This window comes from Anomaloglossus baeobatrachus, chromosome 7 (assembly GCF_048569485.1).
Source record: "Anomaloglossus baeobatrachus isolate aAnoBae1 chromosome 7, aAnoBae1.hap1, whole genome shotgun sequence".
Lineage (NCBI taxonomy): Eukaryota > Metazoa > Chordata > Amphibia > Anura > Aromobatidae > Anomaloglossus > Anomaloglossus baeobatrachus.
Genome location: NC_134359.1, coordinates 163,356,720 through 163,376,345, shown reverse-complemented (window position 1 = coordinate 163,376,345; position 19,626 = coordinate 163,356,720). Strand labels below are relative to the sequence as shown.

The following is a 19,626-nucleotide window of genomic DNA, read 5'->3' as shown; positions in this document are numbered from 1 at the left end:
ATATCTTGCATAAATAAATACAGACTCCAAAACATGTGCCATACATAGCACTCAGAGTGTGTTATCCCATTGAAGTTCATGCCATTTTTGTCCTTTAAAGGGGACTTTTTTTCCTTCAAATACATGTATTTGTGGCTAAAAATAAAATGTATTAAACATTTTTTACAAAATTTTTGACAGTTTGGCTTTTAATGCTTCTATTTATTACAATACATAGAAGGCAGCAAAATTAGTTGTCAGTTAAATCCATAAGCAAGTTTGCCTGAAGGTTTGTAAACCTTAGCTCTCCTCTCTTGAATGATCTTTTAAGCTGACAGTATGACTGAAGCTCAAAGTGGAACTTTGTAACAAAATTCCTAAATGGAAGGGTCATAAATATTTTAAAAAATAATTTGTATATCCCTACACTGATCATTTAATATAAATTATAAGGCGCCATGCACACATGGGGTGTTTGGTGAGTTTTTTTTATCTCAGTATTTGTAAGCCAAAACCAGAAGTGGATGATAAATAAAGAAATGGTGCTGTTTCCAGTATACCGTATTTTTCGGAATATAAGATACACTTTTCCTCCCAAAAAATTGGGAGGAAAATTAGGCGTTGTGTCTTAAAATCCAAATATTGCTTACCGGGTGGAGAAATGGCGCGGGCAGCTGTCTGTGAGGGCGGCAGGCTGCCTCTCCATGCGGGCGACTGTCTGTGCAGGTGGTTGTCTGACTGTGCGGACGGCTGTCTGTAAGGGCGGCAGGCTGTCACTCTGTGCGGGCGACTGTGTGAGCTGGCGGCTGTCTGTGCGGGCGACTGTCTGTGAGGGTGGCAGGCTGAGTCTCTGTCCAGGAAGCTGTCTGAGTGGGTGGCTGTCTGTGCGGGCGGCTGTCTATGAGAAGGGCTGTCTATGAAGGCGGCTGTCTACGAAGGCGGCTGTCTATGAGGGTGGCTGCCTATGAGGGTGGCTGAGAGCTCCATCTGTGCACGCACCCCTCCGGGCGCCATTTCTTTGAACTCAGGACCCCTGACAGAGCATCTGGGACACCTGCTAAACAGGCTAGCTCCACACAGTCACCACAGCTTCTGCTGCCGGGACCGACCCCATCGCTGCCAGGACCGACCCCACCACTGCCAGAACGACCCCACAACTACCAGGACTGACCACACCAGCACAGCCTCTGCCTCCTGTGACTCCACTCCACTTACGCTGCCAACCCTCACCGGAGAATAAGACAGACCCCCTTTTTTTACCTTTTTTTCTCTGAATTTGGGGTGCGTCCAATAATCCGGTGTGTCTTATAAAACAAAAAATACGGTACTTTTTCTCTGATTGTTCCACTCCTGGCTTTGGCTACAAATACTGAGGTAAAAAAACTCACCAAATATTCAATGTATGCACGTGGCCTAAATGCTACTGAAACATTAATAAACATGCAGTCATGTACTTACAGCGGTAGTCCATCTTTTACCTCATACATAACACAGCTGCTTTGCCGATTTATGTTTCCATCAAAAGTGTTATATTTTATTTTTTGAAGAGTTTCTAAAGAGCTAAACATAATATAATATAATATTTCAATTATTTACATATCTATTGCAGTATTAAAAATATATGACAATATTTCTAAAATTTCTTATTTCTTACTCAGTATAAGGGTCATGAAGCGACTTGTATTTCCTAATAGCGGTATAAAATGGTGGATTATATATGTTAAAGTCCACCTATAAAAAAGCACAGGCACATGTTAAGTCATTTATCCACTGTAGAAAAAAAACAAACTTTCTATCTATATATATATATATAGTACTAGCTGTACTACCCAGCTTTGCCCGGGTTAATAGCTGCTGTTAACAAAATAGAATGTATTAACAAAAAATGTATTCTGCACACAAAAACCACAAAACAAATAGATAGAAATGTAATTATTAAATTGTTGCCTATATTAACCAATCAGAGCTCAGATTAATTAACTGTAGCAAAATCGAAGCTAAGCTGTGATTGGTTGCTATTGGCAGCCTGATAAATCTCCAGGCAACAGAAAGCCCTCCCCCTGACAGTATATATTAGCTCACACATACACAAAATAGACAGGTCATGTGACTGACAGCTGCCGCATTTCCTATATGGTACATTTGTTGTTCTTGTAGTTTGGCTGCTTATTAATCAGATTTTTATTTTTGAAGGATAATACCAGACTTGTGTGTGTTTTAGGGCAATTATGTGGCGAGGTTGGTGTATGTGTGGTGAGATGTGTGCTGAGGGTGGTATATGTGTTCAAGTACGTGGTGTTGTGTGGCGCATTTTGTGTGTGTGTTCATATCCCCGAATGTGGTGAGTATCCCATGTCGGGGCCCCACCTTAGCAACTGTACGGTATATACTCTTTGGCGCCATCGCTCTTATTCTTTAAGTCCTCCTTGTTCACATCTGGCAGCTGTCAATTTGCCCCCAACACTTTTCGTTTCACTTTTTTCCCATTATGTAGATAGGGGCAAAATTGATTGGTAAATTGGAACGCGCGGGGTTAAAATTTCACCTCACAACATAGGACCCGGCGCTGACCGGGATAGTAACTGTCTCTCTGCTTCTCTCCCATTCTCTGTCTGTCTCCCCCTCTGTATATATCTCTCTGTCTCTATCTCTTTGTCTGTCTGTCTCTTTCCCCGTGTGTCTTAATCTCTTTCCCTGTCTATCTATCTCTGTCACTTTCCCTGTCTGTCTCTTTCCCTGTCTGTCTCTTTCCCTCTTTCCCTCTGTCTCTTTCCTTGCGTCTGTCTCTTTCTCTGTCTCTTTACCTGTCTTTGTCTGTCTCTTACCCTGTCTGTCTCTTTCCCTCTCTTTCCCTGTCTGTCTGTTTCCCTCTGTCTGTCTCTGTCTCTTTGTCTGTGACTGTCTCTGTCTCTTTGTCTGTGTCTGTCTCTTTACCTGTCTGTGTCTGTCTCTTTACCTGTCTGTGTCTGTCTCTTAACCTGTCTCTCTCTTTCCCTCTCTTTCCCTGTCAGTCTGTTTCTTTGTGTCTGTCTCTTTGTGTCTGTCTCTTACCCTGTGTATGTCTGTTTCTTACCCTGTCTGTGTCTGCCTCTTTCCCTGTGTCTGTCTCTTTCCCTGGCTGCATTGTGACACGCCAACATTCCATAAAAGGGCGTGGCTGCGCATTCTTCTGAAGTTCTGGCTGCACTGTGGCTCCCAGCTCCATTTGCTTTAATGGAGGCAGGTTTTTTGGTGAATAACTGTAAAGCGCGGGGTTAAAATTTCCCCTCAAAACATAGCCTATGACGCTCTCGCTCACACAGTTTTTATTTTGTGGCATTCGTGGGAAGCACACCGCAGGGTCTTTCCCAGTTTCCATGTTATTTTCCATTATACACTGAAATGTGATGTGAGGTTGCCACCTGCTGGTCTTCACCACTAAGTTCTATTTTATCTTTTGCATGTATTCTTATACATTTTTTGTACAGTAATCAATAAAGTTTATATACAATTTTCTGATTAAGTCGTTGTACAGGTCTTTTTTTGTTCAGCTTTATTAACATCAGTAGTCATATACTGTATCTCTACCCTTATATTCAAATTAATAATTAGTTATAACTAGAGAAGATGGAGTCAATTTGTTGCAACTCAGCGTTGAGTCGAATTTCATAAAATTCTCAAGTCATGGGGAATTCAAACAATTTGCAAGTAAATTTGTGCAGATTGCAAAAAAAGGCACAACACCATTTCATACAATTATGGAAGATTGCATCAACCAGAGAGCAGGCATGACAATTAGTGTGATTGCAGTTATCACATCACGTTGTCTATTGCAGCCAATTAGGGTGGGCTTGGGGGGACCATGATAGGAACTATAAAAGATGTGTTCAGGGAAGCAGTGACCATTTTAGGGTTTTACAGGCTATGGAGCCTAAGCTGCATCACTCATCATTACAGATAGTGATAGAAAAGTCTACATCAGAGTGTGCTTTACTATGCAGTGCTGAAGAATAAAGCAAATGAGTGGTAGTCTCAGTCTATTAAGTGATAAGGTGATGCAGGACCTGCAGAGTCAGTGTGATTGTGAATTGAATAAAGGGACTCTGTCAGGACAGAATGACTCTTCATATAGTTACATAGTTATATAGGTTTAAAAAAGACCCACAGTAGGTCCATCTAGCTCAGTCTTCCTCCACCAATTATGCATTTTGTCATTAAGTCATTTATAACCGACAATGTTGTGTGTACTGAGGAAATCATCCAGCCTTTTTTTGAAAAGCTGTTATAGTATCTGCCATTACTACCGCTTGTGGTAGGGCATTCCACAATCTGACTGCTCTAACTGTAAAGAACATTTCCTATTTATCTGCTGGAATCACTTTTTTTTTCACTTGCAGTGATTGCCCCCTGTTGTTTAGTATTGTCTTTGCAAGGAATAAGTCATGCCAGTCCTTTATATTGACCACACATGTACATATAAGTGAGATCTTTTTTCTAAGCTTAACAAATCTAACTTTTTCAACATCTCATCATATGGGAGGCCTTCCATTCCTTGTAGTAATCTACAAGTCATATGAAAAAGTTTGGGCACCCCTAGTAATGTTAACCTTTATTCTTTATAACAATTTGGGTTTTTGTAACAGCTATTTCAGTTTCATATATCTAAGAACTGATGGACTGAGTAATATTTCTGGATTGAAATGAGGTTTATTGTACTAACAGAAAATGTGCAATCCGCATTTAAACAAAATTTGACCGGTACAAAAGTATGGGCACCCTTATCAATTTCTTGATTTGAACACTTCTAACTACTTTTTACTGACTTACTAAAGCACTAAATTGGTTTTGTAACCTCATTGAGCTTTGAACTTCATAGGCAGGTGTATCCAATCATGAGAAAAGGTATTTAAGGTGGCCACTTGCAAGTTGTTCTCCTATTTGTATCTCCTATGAAGAGTGGCATCATGGGCTCCTCAAAACAACTCTCAAATGATCTGAAAACAAAGATTATTCAACATAGTTGTTCAGAGGAAGGATACAAAAAGGTGTATCAGAGATTTAAACTGTCAATTTCCACTGTGAGGAACGTAGTAAGGAAATTGAAGAACACAGGTACAGTTCTTATTAAGCCCAGGAGTGGCAGGCCAAGAAAAATATCAGAAAGGCAGAGAAGAAGAATGGGGAGAACAGTCAAGGACAATCTACAGACCACCTCCAAAGACCTGCAGCATCATCTTTCTGCAGATGGTGTCAATGTGCATCAGTCAACAATACAGCGCACGTTGCACAAGGAGAATCTGTATGGGAGAGTGATGCGAAAGAAGCTGTTTCTGCAAGCACGCCACAAACAGAGTCACCTGAGGTATGCAAAAGCACATTTGGACAAGCTATTTACATTTTGGAAGAAGGTCCTGTGGACTGATGAAACAAAGATTGAGTTGTTTGGTCATACAAAAAGTCGTTATGCATGGAGGCAAAAAAACACGGCCTTCCAAGAAAAGCACTTGCTACCCACAGTAAAATTTGGTGGAGGTTCCATCATGCTTTGGGGCTGTGTGGCCAATACCGGCTTCGGGAATCTTGTTAAAGTTGAGGGTCGCATGGATTCAACTCAGTATCAGCAGATTCTTGACAATTATGTGCAAGAATCAGTGGCGAAGTTGAAGTTACGCAGGGGATGGATATTTCAGCAAGACAATGATCCAAAACACCGCTCCAAATCTACTCAGGCATTCATGCAGAGGAACAATTACAATGTTCTGGAATGGCCATCCCAGTCCCCAGACCTGAATATCATTGAAAATCTGTGGGATGATTTGAAGCGTGCTGTCCATGTTCGGCGACCATCAAACTTAACTGAACTGGAATTGTTTTGTAAACAGGAATGGTCAAATATACCTTCATCCAGGATCAAGGAACTCATTAAAAGCTACAGGAAGTGACTAGAGGCTGTTATTTTTGCAAAAGGAGGATCTACAAGATATTAATATCACTTTTATGTTGAGGTGCCCATACTTTTGCACTGGTCAAATTTTGTTTAAATGCGGATTGCACATTTTCTGTTAGTACAATAAACCTCATTTCAATCCAGAAATATTACTGAGTCCATCAGTTATTAGATATATGAAACTAAAATAGCTGTTGCAAAAACCCAAATTGTTATAAAGAAAAAAGGTTAACATTAATAGGGGTGCCCAAACTTTTTCATATGACTGTAGTTACCCGTCTTTGAACTGACTAACTTCTGAATGTCTTTTTTAAAATGTGGAGCCAAAAACTGGATACCACATTCTAGATGTGGCTTTACAAGTGATTTATAGAGGAGTAACAATATGTTGGGATCACGGGATATAATCTCTCTTCTTATACACCGTAAAATCTTGTTTGCTTTTGCAGCTGCTGCCTGATACTGAGTGCTGCTGCTCAGCTTACTTGTAACCATAATACCCAAGTCCTTCTCCTGTTCTGTAGTCACGAGTTTATTTCCATTTAATGTATATGCAGCTCTAGGAGTACTCGTCCTAGGTGCATTACTTTACATTTATCAACATTAAATCTCATTTGTCAAGTGTCTGCCCATTCTGACATCTTTTCCAGATTGTTTACTTTTAGCCAGTTCCTTACCAATTTGCATATAGTTTCCCCTAGTCCCTGCTAGTATGTGGTATACTATAAAATACCTTCGCAAAGTCCAAATAAATCACATCAGCTGTGTAGTACCCACGTGTTACGGTTGCTGCGAGCACTGGAGACTATGTCCAGACTTCTTGATACTGCACATGTGCGAGCGCTGGAGACTATGTCCAGATTTCTTGCTACTGCACATGTGTGAGCGCCGGAGACTAAGTTCTATCTTGGAGCCATTGCACATGTGCGGGTGACATCATCGCTGACACGAGGTCACATGTCTCTGACACCTTCTATGCCGATTGGTCGCTGGTCATGTGCTTGTGACGCCTTGCTCGGTGATAGGCCAGCATGACGTCACTCCTGTCGTTCTGGTAGTGGATTGGCTCTGGTGTCCTCCATCTTGGATGAGGCACAGAGTCTATATAAGACCCTGACACACGCCGCATGGCGCTCAGTCCTCTTGGTTCATGCATAAGAGTAGACGCTCTGTGCGCGTTCCTCTAGGCATTCCTCTGTCTATGCTAAGTGAGCGCTACCGGCAGGGTAGCGTTCTTATACCTTACAGCTTTGGCTGCTGTCCGTATCCTTACCTCTTAGGGGAGCGGACATAGGCAGGTGCCTGAGGCACATGGTCTGGCTGGGCCTTGTGATTCGACTCGTAGGTGGACGTTGCCGCTAGGGTAACGTTCCTTATACTGCGTCTGGCAGTTGTTCGTATCCTCGCACACTAGGGGAGCGAACAGAGGTAGGAGCTTTGTGTGGCTTACGCTGCTGTTCGTCTCTTTTGCACCACTAGAAGAGCGGACCTAGGCAGGTGCCATATCTAGTGGTTCGTGTCCTCGCACACTAGTGGAGTGAACGCAGGTAGGAGCTTTGTGCGGCTTACGCTGCTGTTCGTCTCTTTTGCACCACTAGAAGAGCGGACCTAGGTAGGTGCCATTTCGCACACATTGCCTTTGTCTCTGTGATTATTAACAGAGATCATTCCACACACCCTCCAAGTAAGGGAGGAATTGCTTTACTTACTTATTATATCCTTCTGTGAGTTAACAGAGGTATTGCACTCTGCCATAGTCTGCAGCAAAGTCTTTGCACGGTGGACCCTGACTGTCTGATACTCCTTTAGGTTATTATCAGACAGCCCCCCGTAACATTAGGACTGAGCCAAGGGTCTGGCAGTTATGGCAGAATATCAGCAGTTACACCGTTACATACAAGTACTTGAGTCACGGCTCAAGAGTATAGAGGATAAACCTCAGACCATGGTGACAGCTGCACATGATCCTCGACTTGCTCTGCCACACAGATATTCTGGCGATGCCAGATCATGTCGTGGTTTCATTAGTCAGTGTCAGATACACCTAGAGGTCAACTCTTCTCGCTTCTCTACGGAGAGGTCCAGAGTAGGCTTTATCATCTCCTTACTTCAGGACAAAGCCTTAGAATGGGCGACTCCCCTATGGGAGCACTCTGATGTGGTTACTCTGAGACATCAAGACTTTCTTGATGCTCTTAAGGCGGTATTCATGGGTCCGCAGGTTACCCATGATGCGGCCCTGAGACTGTTAGATCTATCTCAGGGTTCGTTATCCACTAGTTCTTATGCCATTGCTTTTAGAACTCTGGTGGCAGAACTAGATTGGCCAGAGAAGGTGTTGATTCCTATCTTCTGGAGAGGGTTGGCAGGCTATGTCAAGGATGCTCTTGCTACTCGTGAGGTCCCTGCTTCTCTGGAGGACTTGATCACAGTAGCAACGAGGATCGATGTACGCCATAAGGAACGTAGACTCGAGGTCTCTTCCTCACGCCCTAAGCATCGGGCTATTCCAGTTGTTGAGGGTCCACTACCATCTTCCTCAGCATCTGAAACATCTCCCACTCCTATGGAGTTAGGTCATACGTCCTCCAGACTACGCAAATCTGGTCCTCCTATATGTTACGTATGTCGTCAGGCTGGGCACTATGCCAACAAGTGTCCTAGTCGTCAGGGAAACTCCCTGGCCTAGTAACCATTAGAGGGGGGTTACTAGAGACGTCTTCTGCACCCTCTAAGTGTTGTATCCCAGGTCAGCTCTCGTTATCTGAGAATACATGGCCTATTATGGCTTTTGTGGATTCCGGAGCTGACGGGACTTTTGTGTCCTCAGGATTTGTAAAGGGACACGATATTCCCTCTATCATGTTAGAGGCGCCTATTCCTGTCCGTGTTGTTAATGGAACTATGTTGTCTGACTCCATTACATTGAGGACAGTTCCCTTGCGCCTTTCCCTGTCTCAGGGTCACATAGAGGAGATTTCTTTTCTTGTTTTGCCTGAGGGTATAGACGACGTCCTTCTGGGTCTTCCATGGCTTCGGACTCATGCTCCTCACATTGACTGGGAGTCTGACAGCATTATTAGTTGGGGTTCGAAATGTCAGTCCCGATGTCTTCCCTTACCACCTAAGGTCGTTGCGGTTGCATCAACTGATCTCTCTCCCATACCTACACCCTATTTGGATTTCGCTGACGTGTTCTCCAAACAGGGTGCTGAGGTTCTTCCACCCCATAGGCCGTATGACTGTGCCATAGACCTTATCCCAGGTTCGGTTCCACCTAAAGGCAGGGTTTACCCCCTGTCGATACCTGAGTCGGAGGCCATGTCGACCTATATAAGAGAGAGTTTAGAGAAGGGGTTCATTCGTAAGTCTGTCTCTCCCGCGGGAGCTGGGTTTTTCTTTGTTCGGAAGAAAGAGGGCGATTTGCGTCCCTGCATAGATCACAGGGGTCTCAACGCAATCACAATAAAGAACAAATACCCATTACCTTTAATTTCGGAGCTCTTTGACAGACTGAGAGGAGCTCAAGTTTTTACGAAGTTGGATCTGCGGGTTGCGTATAACTTGGTACGAATTCGAAAGGGTGACGAATGGAAGACCGCTTTTAACACCCGAGACGGTCACTATGAATACCTCGTCATGCCTTTTGGGTTATGTAATGCACCCGCAGTATTTCAGGACTTCGTAAACGATGTGTTCAGGGATTTACTGTTATCCTCAGTAGTGGTGTATCTGGACGACATCCTGATTTTTTCTCCTGATCTGCAGACTCATCGTCAGGATGTCGTTCGTGTCCTTTCCCATTTAAGGGAGCACTCATTGTTTGCTAAACTCGAGAAATGTGTACTCGAGCAGTCCTCATTGCCTTTTTTGGGTTACATTATCTCACAAGAGGGCCTGGCTATGGATCCTGCGAAGCTCTCTGCTGTCCTGCAATGGTCCGAACCTCATTCCTTGAAGGTGGTGCAACGCTTCTTAGGATTCATAAATTATTACAGGCAGTTCATACCCCATTTTTCTACTTTGGTGGCCCCTTTGGTGGCCTTGACTAAGAAAGGTGCTAATCCCAAAGCCTGGTCTACTGAGACATCTCAGGCTTTTGAGGCAGTAAAAAGACACTTTTCAACTGCTCCCGTTCTTCAAAGACCCGATGAGAGTAAGCCCTTCCTCTTAGAGGTTGATGCCTCTTCAGTGGGTGCTGGTGCGGTCTTGTATCAAAAGAACGGTGCAGGTAGAAAAAGGCTGTGTTTCTTCTTTGCTAAAACCTTTTCACCGGCAGAGAGAAACTATACCATTGGGGATAGAGAACTGCTCGCCTTGAGATTAGTCTTGGAGGAGTGGCGTCACTTGCTGGAAGGAGCAAAACATCCTTTCCAGGTCTATACAGACCATAAGAATCTGACGTACTTACAAACCGCTCAGCGTCTGAATCCTCGCCAAGCCCGCTGGTCCTTGTTTTTCTCCCGCTTTCACTTCTCCATCAACTATCTGTCTGGGAGTAAGAATAACAAGGCAGACGCCCTGTCTCGCTCTATGCTTTCTACCCAGGAAGAGATTGACGAACCTCGTCTTATCCTTCCCTCCAGGGTTTTTCATACGCTCTCCCCTGTGACGTTAGACCAAATCCCACCGGGCAAGACCTTTGTTCCGCCTGATCGACAGAATGATATACTGTCATGGGCTTACACCTCAAAGGTGGGTGGGCATTTTGGTATTAGGCGGACACGAGAGTTACTGGAGAGGTGGTATTGGTGGCCACACTTAGCCAGCCACGTCAAGAGATATGTCGGTTCCTGCTACTCGTGTGCTCGCAACCGTCCATTACGGCAGAGACCGGCTGGGCTCTTGCATCCTTTACCGGTGCCAGATAGACCATGGGAGGTGGTAGGCATGGACTTTGTGGGTGATCTTCCATGTTCACAGGGACATAGATTTGTGTGGGTCATTACGGACCATTTCTCCCAGATGGTTCATCTCGTACCGTTATCGAGAATCCCATCTTCCAGGGTACTAGCCAAACTATTCCTCAAGCATGTCTTTAGGCTTCACGGGATGCCAGATCGTATCATTTGTGATAGAGGCCCGCATTTTGCTTCCCGTTTCTGGCGAGATCTTTGTAGCCTTCTGCAAATTGAGTTGAATCTCTCTTCGGCATACCATCCGGAGATCAATGGTTTGGTTGAGCGTACCAATCAATCTATGATTATATACCTTCGACACTTTGTTGCTGAGAACCACGATAACTGGTCCTCCCTCCTACCCTGGGCAGAATTTGCCCTTAAGAATTCGCTGGCTGAGGCCACTGGGCAGACACCGTTCATACTCAATAATGGGCAACACCCTAGGGTACCGGTACCGTTTCCCGCTGCGGCACCTCCTCCTCTTGTGGCTGACTGGGCAACTAATGCCAGAGAGGTTTGGGATCGGACTCAAGAGTCGATCCAAGCAGCTAAGGACCGTATGAAGACGGTGTCCGATCGGTTTCGTCGCCCGGCTCCTGTCTTTTCTCCAGGGGACTTTGTGTGGCTCTCTGCAAAACACGTGAGACTTAGAGTGAGCTCTGTCAAATTTTCTCCTCGCCTCCTGGGTCCTTATGAGGTTCTTCGACAGGTAAATCCTGTAGTCTACCAATTGAAGTTACCTGTCCATCTTAGGATTCATGACAAATTCCATGTCTCACTGCTAAAGCCGGCTATTTTACCTCACGCTCGTGAAGTGCACTCTCCTGCCTCTGATTCCTCTCGCTCTAGCTATGAGGTATGAGCCATAGTTGGTTCTAAGATGGTTAGAGGGCGCAGGTTCTTCTTGATAGATTGGGAGGGCTATGGCCCGGAACATCGCTCTTGGGAGCCTGAGGAGGCTGTCCATGCTCCCGACTTAGTTGCCGATTACCTGCGTTGCCGGGAGGAGGGCCCTTGAGGGGGAGGTACTGTTACGGTTGCTGCGAGCACTGGAGACTATGTCCAGATTTCTTGCTACTGCACATGTGCGAGCGCTGGAGACTAAGTCCAGATTTCTTGCTACTGCACATGTGCGAGCGCCGGAGACTAAGTTCTATCTTGGAGCCATTGCACATGTGCGGGTGACATCATCGCTGACACGAGGTCACATGTCTCTGACACCTTCTATGCCGATTGGTCGCTGGTCATGTGCTTGTGACGCCTTGCTCGGTGATAGGCCAGCATGACGTCACTCCTGTCGTTCTGGCAGCGGATTGGCTCTGGTTTCCTCCATCTTGGATGAGGCACAGAATCTATATAAGACCCTGACACACGCCGCATGGCGCTCAGTCCTCTTGGTTCATGCATAAGAGTAGACGCTCTGTGCGCGTTCCTCTAGGCATTCCTCTGTCTATGCTAGGTGAGCGCTACCGGCAGGGTAGCGTTCTTATACCTTACAGCTTCGGCTGCTGTCCGTATCCTTACCTCTTAGGGGAGCGGACATAGGCAGGTGCCTGAGGCACATGGTCCGGCTGGGCCTTGTGATTCGACTCGTAGGTGGACGTTGCCGCTAGGGTAACGTTCCTTATACTGCGTCTGGCAGTTGTTCGTATCCTCGCACACTAGGGGAGCGAACAGAGGTAGGAGCTTTGTGCGGCTTACGCTACTGTTCGTCTCTTTTGCACCACTAGAAGAGCGGACCTAGGCAGGTGCCATATCTAGTGGTTCGTGTCCTCGCACACTAGTGGAGCAAACGCAGGTAGGAGCTTTGTGCGGCTTACGCTGCTGTTCGTCTCTTTTGCACCACTAGAAGAGCGGACCTAGGTAGGTGCCATTTCGCACACATTGCCTTTGTCTCTGTGATTATTAACAGAGATCATTCCACACACCCTCCAAGTAAGGGAGGAATTGCTTTACTTACTTATTATATCCTTCTGTGAGTTAACAGAGCTATTGCACTCTGCCATAGTCTGCAGCAAAATCTTTGCATGGTGGACCCTGACTGTCTGATACTCCTTTAGGTTATTATCAGACAGCCCCCCGTAACACCACGGGGCAAGGGGTTGAATACTCATCGCCGGGCCGGTGATGTCAAGTCTGGGATGGCACGTGTGGCCCTGCCCAGCTTCGTGGCCCCAAGGTGCCACACGTGGCACCAAGGTTCCAATAGGGGAATTGGAGATTGGATGAGGATGGGTGATGATGAGGATGTTGAGACTTGTCTCGTGATGCCACCTGCGGTGTCCGGCAAGGGATTAGCCGCTGCTGTGGTCGCAGTTGTTTGGGACAGATGGAGTCACAGCTAGGATAGTTCAGCTTCCTGCAGGTGAAGCTAGGCCCCATGGAGGATGATTGAGGTAGTAGTGGCCATTGACGCTGAAACGTGGGGCGCCTGCACCGGCAGTGAAGAGCTGACACAGCAGTTGCATTTCTGAGTCTTTACTCACTGTCCATGGGCTGCCCGAAGGTGCTGGTCTTTGCCATGATGGGCTCCAGTCGATCTCGGATAGGTTAAAGGTTGCCACTGGTGTTTGAAAATGTCCTTTTTCAAGGGATGCCCCTTCAGAAATGAGGAAACCGGACTGAGCTTCTCGCTCCAAGCCTCAGGCTTCATGAAGAAAGAAGGAAGAAGGTGGAGTCGTGTTGCCAGAGCTGAAGTCCCGACATGACTGAAGTTTATGTAAGGGTTGCTCCTTTTTCTACCCTAAGTGGTGCCTGCCCCCCAGGTGGTTGTCCTAGCGACTGGGAAAGTCCCATGCCTTGTGATGGCCACCCCCCAGCCTACCCTAGTCCAGTCCCCAGTGGGAAGATACCTAAGCAGTATGTAAGGTGAAATGTGGAAACACCGGTGATTATTGCCCTCCTTACCTGAAATGAATACGGCACCTTAAGTGAGGTGAAGTACCCTGTGGCGACTGAAGCCTCAGGGGTGCCACAGCTGCATTACCAATATCTAGATTTTGACTTACCTCCTCATAGAACAACAACATGTAGGTTATACACGACTTATCTTTCATGAATCTATGCTGTCTGTCAGTTAATATATTATTTTTGGAAATATACACTAAAGTTCAAAAGTTGGGGGACACCCAGACAATTTTGTCTTTTCCATGAAAAAATCATACTTTTATTTATCAAATGAGTAGCATAATGAATAGAAAATATAGAAAATATAGTACAGACATTGACTAGGTTAGAAATAATGATTTTTACTTGAAATAACAATTTTCTCCAAACTTGTTTTCATCAAAAAATGCTCCCTTTGCAGCAATTCTAGCTTTGCAGACCTTTGGCATTCTAGCTGTTAATGTGCGGAGGTAATCTGGAGATATTTCACCCAATTCTTCCAGAAGCTCCTCCCACAAGTTGGATTGGCTTGATGAGCACTTTTTGCGTACCATACGGTCAAGCTATTCCCACAACAGGTCTATAAGGTTGAGATCTGGTGATTGGGCTAGTCATTCCATTACAGATAGAATAACAGCTGCCTGCTTCTTCCCTAAATAGTTCATGCATAATTTGAAGGTGTGCTTTAGGTCATTGTCCTGTTGTAGGATGAAATTGGCTCAAATCAAGTGCTGTCCACAGGGTATGGCATGGTGTTGCAAAATGGAGTGATAGCCTTCCTTATTCAAAATCTCTTTTACCTTGTACAAATCTCCCACTTTACCAGAACCAAAGCAAGCCCAGACCATCACTTTACCTCCACCATGCTTGACAGATGGCGTCAGGCACTCTTCCAGCATCATTTCAGTTATTCTGAGTCTCACAATTGTTCTTCTGTGTGATCCAAACACCTCAAACTACGATTCATCTGACAACATTTTTTTTGCAATCTGCCTCTGTTTAATGTCTGTGTTTTTTTGCCCATATTAATCTTTTCCTTTTATTAGCCAGTCTCAGATATGGCTTTTTCTTTGCCACTCTGCCCTGAAGGCCAGCATCTCTGAGTCGCCTTTTCACCGTAGACGTTGACACTGGCGTTTTGCGGGTACTATTTAATGAAGCTGCCAGCTGGGGACTTGTAAGGCGTCGATTTCTCAAACTAGAGACTCTAATATACTTGTCTTATTGCTCAGTTGTGCAGCGGGGCATCCCACTTCTATTTCTACTCTGGTTAGAGCCTGTTTGTACTCTCCTCTGAAGGGAGTAGTCCACACCATTGTAGGAAATCTTCAGCTTCTTGGAAATTTCTTGCATGGAATATCCTTCATTTCTAAGAACAAGAATAGACTGACGAGTTTCACATGAAAGTTCTGTTTTTCTGGCCATTTTGAGAGTTTAATGGAACCAACAAATGTAATGCTCCAGATTTTCAACTAGCTCAAAGTTTTATAAATATATATATATATATATTTATATAGATATATATATATTTCTCTAATCCGCAAAACTGTTTTCAGCTGTGCTAACATACTTGCACAAGGGTTCTTAAGAGATTTCTAAACATCCATTGACCTTCTAAAACAGTTAGCAAACACAATGTACCATTGGAACACTGGAGTGGTGGTTGTTGGAAATGGGTCTCTATGCACCTATGTAGATATTGCGTTAAAAACCAGACCTTTGCAGCTAGAATTATCATTTACCATATTAACAATGTATAGAGTGTATTTCTGTTTAATTTAATGTTAACTTGTTTGAAAAAAATGTGCTTTTCTTTCAAAAATAAGGAAATATCTAACTGACCCTAAACTTTTGAACTGTAGTGTTTTTTTACATGTCATCCCTTAAAATGCCCTAAAAAAAATGCACACTACTGATGTCAGACCTACCGGATGATAGTTGCCTGGATCTATCCTCTTACCTTTCTTAAATATCGGTACCACATCAGCAATCCTCCAACCCTGTTACAAGTGAGTCAAAGAAAATGATATACAGTGATGTTGTGAATGTTAGTTATGTTTTGGCTGCTAAGAGGCTCCCTCTGGTGGCCAAGAATGGTTTGGACAGAGATCAGGTGTGTTGTGCAGTGGGTGTTTCCTTTGCTAACTCTCTGCTTATTTAAGTCCTGGTCTGATTGCAGGCTGTTGTCGGATGTCAGTTGTTCTTTGTATCTCCAGCCTGCTTAATCTTGCTCAACACCACATCTACTCCAGATAAGTGCTTGCTCTTTATTTATTGTCTGGTTCTTTTGCTTATCTGGGTTTGTCATTTGTTGTGGTTGGTTTCAGTTTATTTCCTTTTTGGGCTTCATCCTGTCTCCCTCCGCTATTGAAATGGACCCGGTTAAGGTTCAGGCTATTTACGACTGGGTGCAACAGACTTCTCTAAAATCCCTGCAGCGGTTTTTGGGGTTTGCTAATGTTTACCATAAATTTATAGCCAATTTTTCTGCCATTGTCAAACCTCTGACAGATTTGACAAAGAAGGGAGCTGATGCTGAGCATTGGACCCCTGAGGCTTTTGTGGCCTTCCAGGAGCTTAAAAGGCGATTCACTTCTGCCTCAGTTCTGCAGCAACCTGATGTGTCTCGCCCATTTCAAGTTGAGATCGATGCCTCAGAGATCGGAGCAGGTGCTGTTCTGTCTCAACGAGACGCTACTTCGGGTAAACTTAAGCCCTGTGCCTTTTTCTCTCGGAAGTTTGCTTCTTCTGAACGGATTTATGATGTGGGGAACCAGGAATTATTGGCTATGAAGTGGGCATTTGAAGAGTGGAGGCATTGGTTGGAGGGGGCTAGGCATCAAGTTGTGGTGCTTACGGACCACAAGAATCTTATCTATCTGGAATCGGCCAAGAGGTTGAATCCTCGGCAGGCCAGGTGGGCTTTGTTTTTTACCCGGTTTAATTTTGTGGTCTCTTTTTTGCCGGGCACCAAGAATGTTAAGGCCGATGCCTTTTCCAGGAGTTTCTGCGCTGACTCTTTGGAGGTTGTCGAACCGTCTACTATCCTGAATGATGGTGTAGTTTTCTCGGCTATTTCGCCTGATCTACGGTTGACACTGGCGGAATTTCAGGGGGATAAACCTGAGAGATGTCCTACAGGGAAACTGTTTGTCCCAGACCAATGGAGAGACCGAGTCGTCTCTGAGGTTCATTGCTCTGTTTTGGCGGGTCATCCTGGCATTTTTGGTACTCGGGATCTTGTGAGATGCTCTTTTTGGTGGCCTTCCCTGTCGCGAGATGTCCGTCGTTTTGTGCAGTCGTGTGGAGTCTGTTCTAGGTCCAAGCCCTGTTGTTCATGTTCTAGTGGGCTATTGTTGCCTTTGCCTGTGCCTAAGAACCCTTGGGCGCACATCTCTATGGATTTTATTTCAGAGCTTCCCGTCTCTCAGAAAATGACTGTGATTTGGGTGATCTGTGACAGATTCTCCAAGATGGTCCACTTGGTTCCCCTATCTAAGTTGCCGTCTTCATCAGAGTTGGTGCCTTTGTTTTTCCAACATGTTGTTCGTTTGCATGGTATTCCCGAAAACATTGTTTCTGACAGAGGGGTGCAGTTTGTATCCAGGTTGTGGAGGATTTTTTGCTCCAAATTGGGTGTTCAGCTGTCTTTCTCCTCGGCGTTTCATCCTCAGACCAACGGTCAGACTGAAAGGGCTAACCAGACTCCGGAGACCTATTTACGGTGTTTTGTTTCTGCGGATCAGGATCACTGGGTTTCATTTTTGCCTTTGGCTAAATTTGCCCTTAACAATAGAGCTAGCTCTATCACGTTGGTGTCCCCCTTTTTCTGCAATTTTGGGTATCACCCTAGGTTCCTTTCAGGGCAGCTTGAGGCGTCTGACTGTCCGGGGGTGGATTCGGTGGTCAACAGAATGCAGCAGATTTGGGGGCAGGTAGTGGATAAATTGTTTCAGTCCCAAGAAACTGTCCAAAAGTTTGCCAACCGGCGTCGGACTGTTGGTCCCCGGTTTAAAGTAGGGGACATGGTGTGGTTGTCCTCTAAAAATATTCCTATGAGAGTTCCGTCTCCTAAACTTAAGCCCAGATTTATTGGACCTTATAAGATTTCGGAGATTATTAATCCTGTATCTTTCCATTTGACTCTGCCTGCGTCATTTAAGATTCACAATGTCTTCCATAAGTCCTTGTTGAAGAAATATGTGGAGCCGGCAGTTCCTGCAGCAGCGCCTCCTGCCCCTGTTTTGGTACAAGGGGATCTGGAGTATGAGGTTGAAAAAATTCTGGATTCCCGTCGCAGTAGGCGTCAGCTTCAGTACCTTGTGAAATGGAAGGGTTATGGGCAGGAGGAAAACTCTTGGGTTGTGGCTTCTGACATTCATGCGGACAGGTTGGTTTGCGCCTTCCATCATGCTCATCCCGAGCAACCCGGTGGCGTGGGTGAGGGTTCGGTGACCCCTCCTCAAGGGGGGGTACTGTTGTGAATGTTAGTTATGTTTTGGCTGCTAAGAGGCTCCCTCTGGTGGCCAGGAATGGTTTGGACAGAGACCAGGTGTGTTGTGCAGTGGGTGTTTCCTTTGCTAACTCTCTGCTTATTTAAGTACTGGTCTGATTGCAGGCTGTTGCTGGATGTCAGTTGTTCTTTGTATCTCCAGCCTGCTTAATCTTGCTCTACACCACATCTACTCCAGATAAGGGCTTGATCTTTATTTATTGTCTGGTTATTTTGCTTATCTGGGTTTGTCATTTGTTGTGGTTGGTTTCAGTTTATTTCCTTCCAGGGATTTTCCCCCTTAGTGGATTGTTGAGGAATTCCCTGCAGTTCTGTGTGGAGTATAGCTCCTTTGGGTCCATGTGTTTGTGGCTTGTTGAATTTGTTATAATTCTTGTTTTCTGTTCATTGGTATGACAAGGGCACTGTTACGGGGGGCTGTCTGATAGTAAAACCTAAAGGAATGTCAGACAGTCAGGGTCCACCGTGCAAAGACTCTGCTACAGACAATGGCAGAGGATAAGGGGTATATAAGTGTGCCACTGTAAATAATGATAGCACAAGTGCAGAGTGCAATACCTCTGTTATACTCACAGAGGTATATAATTAGAAAATAAAGCAATTCCTCCCTTACTTGGAGGGTGTGTGGAATGGTCTCTGTTAAAGATCACAGAGACAAAAGCAGTGAGTGGGAAATGGCACTCCTCTAGTGGTGCCAGGAGACGGACATCAGCGTAAGCCGCACAAAGCTCCTACCTGCATTCGCTCCACTAGTGTGCGAGGACACGAACCACTAGATATGGCACCTGCCTAGGTCCGCTCTTCTAGTGGTGCAAAAGAGACGGACAGCAGCGTAAGCCGCACAAAGCTCCTACCTGCGTTCGCTCCACTAGTGTGTGAGGACACGAACCACTAGATATGGCACCTGCCTAGGTCCGCTCTTCTAGTGGTGCAAAAGAGATGGACAGCAGCATAAGCCACACAAAGCTCCTACCTCTGTTCGCTCCCCTAGTGTGCGAGGATACGAACAACTGCCAGACGCAGTATAAGGAACGTTACCCTAGCGGCAACGTCCACCTACGAGTAGAATCACAAGGCCTCAGGCACCTGCCTATGTCTGCTCCACTAAGAGGTAAGGATACGGACTGCAGCCGAAGCTGTAAGGTATAAGAACGCTACCCTGCCGGTAGCGCTCACCTAACATAGACAGAGAGATGCCTAGAGGAACGTGCACAGAGCGTCTACTCGCATGCATGAACCAAGAGGACTGAGCACTGGGCGGCGTGCGTCAGGGTTTTACATAGACTCTGTGCCTCATCCAAGATGGAGGATACCAGAGCCAATCCGCTGCCAGAATGACAGCAATGACGTCACGCTGGCCTATCACCGAGCAAAGCATCACAAGCACCAGCGACTAATCGGCATAGAAGGTGTCAGAGACA

General features: G+C 45.3%; 1 protein-coding gene across 5 annotated transcripts in view; it reads right to left on the bottom strand.

Annotated features, from left to right (window-relative positions):
* Positions 1 to 19,626, bottom strand: part of TRPM2 (transient receptor potential cation channel subfamily M member 2) — a 2,537,250-nt gene that overhangs the window by 622,671 nt on the left and 1,894,953 nt on the right. For all 5 annotated transcript variants that reach the window (XM_075317785.1, XM_075317788.1, XM_075317787.1 and 2 more), the window contains 2 exons: positions 1,634 to 1,710; positions 1,438 to 1,539 (listed from right to left, as the gene is read on the bottom strand). In XM_075317785.1, the coding sequence (XP_075173900.1) occupies positions 1,438 to 1,539; positions 1,634 to 1,710 (179 nt within the window). The remainder of the gene's footprint in view (positions 1 to 1,437; positions 1,540 to 1,633; positions 1,711 to 19,626) is intronic.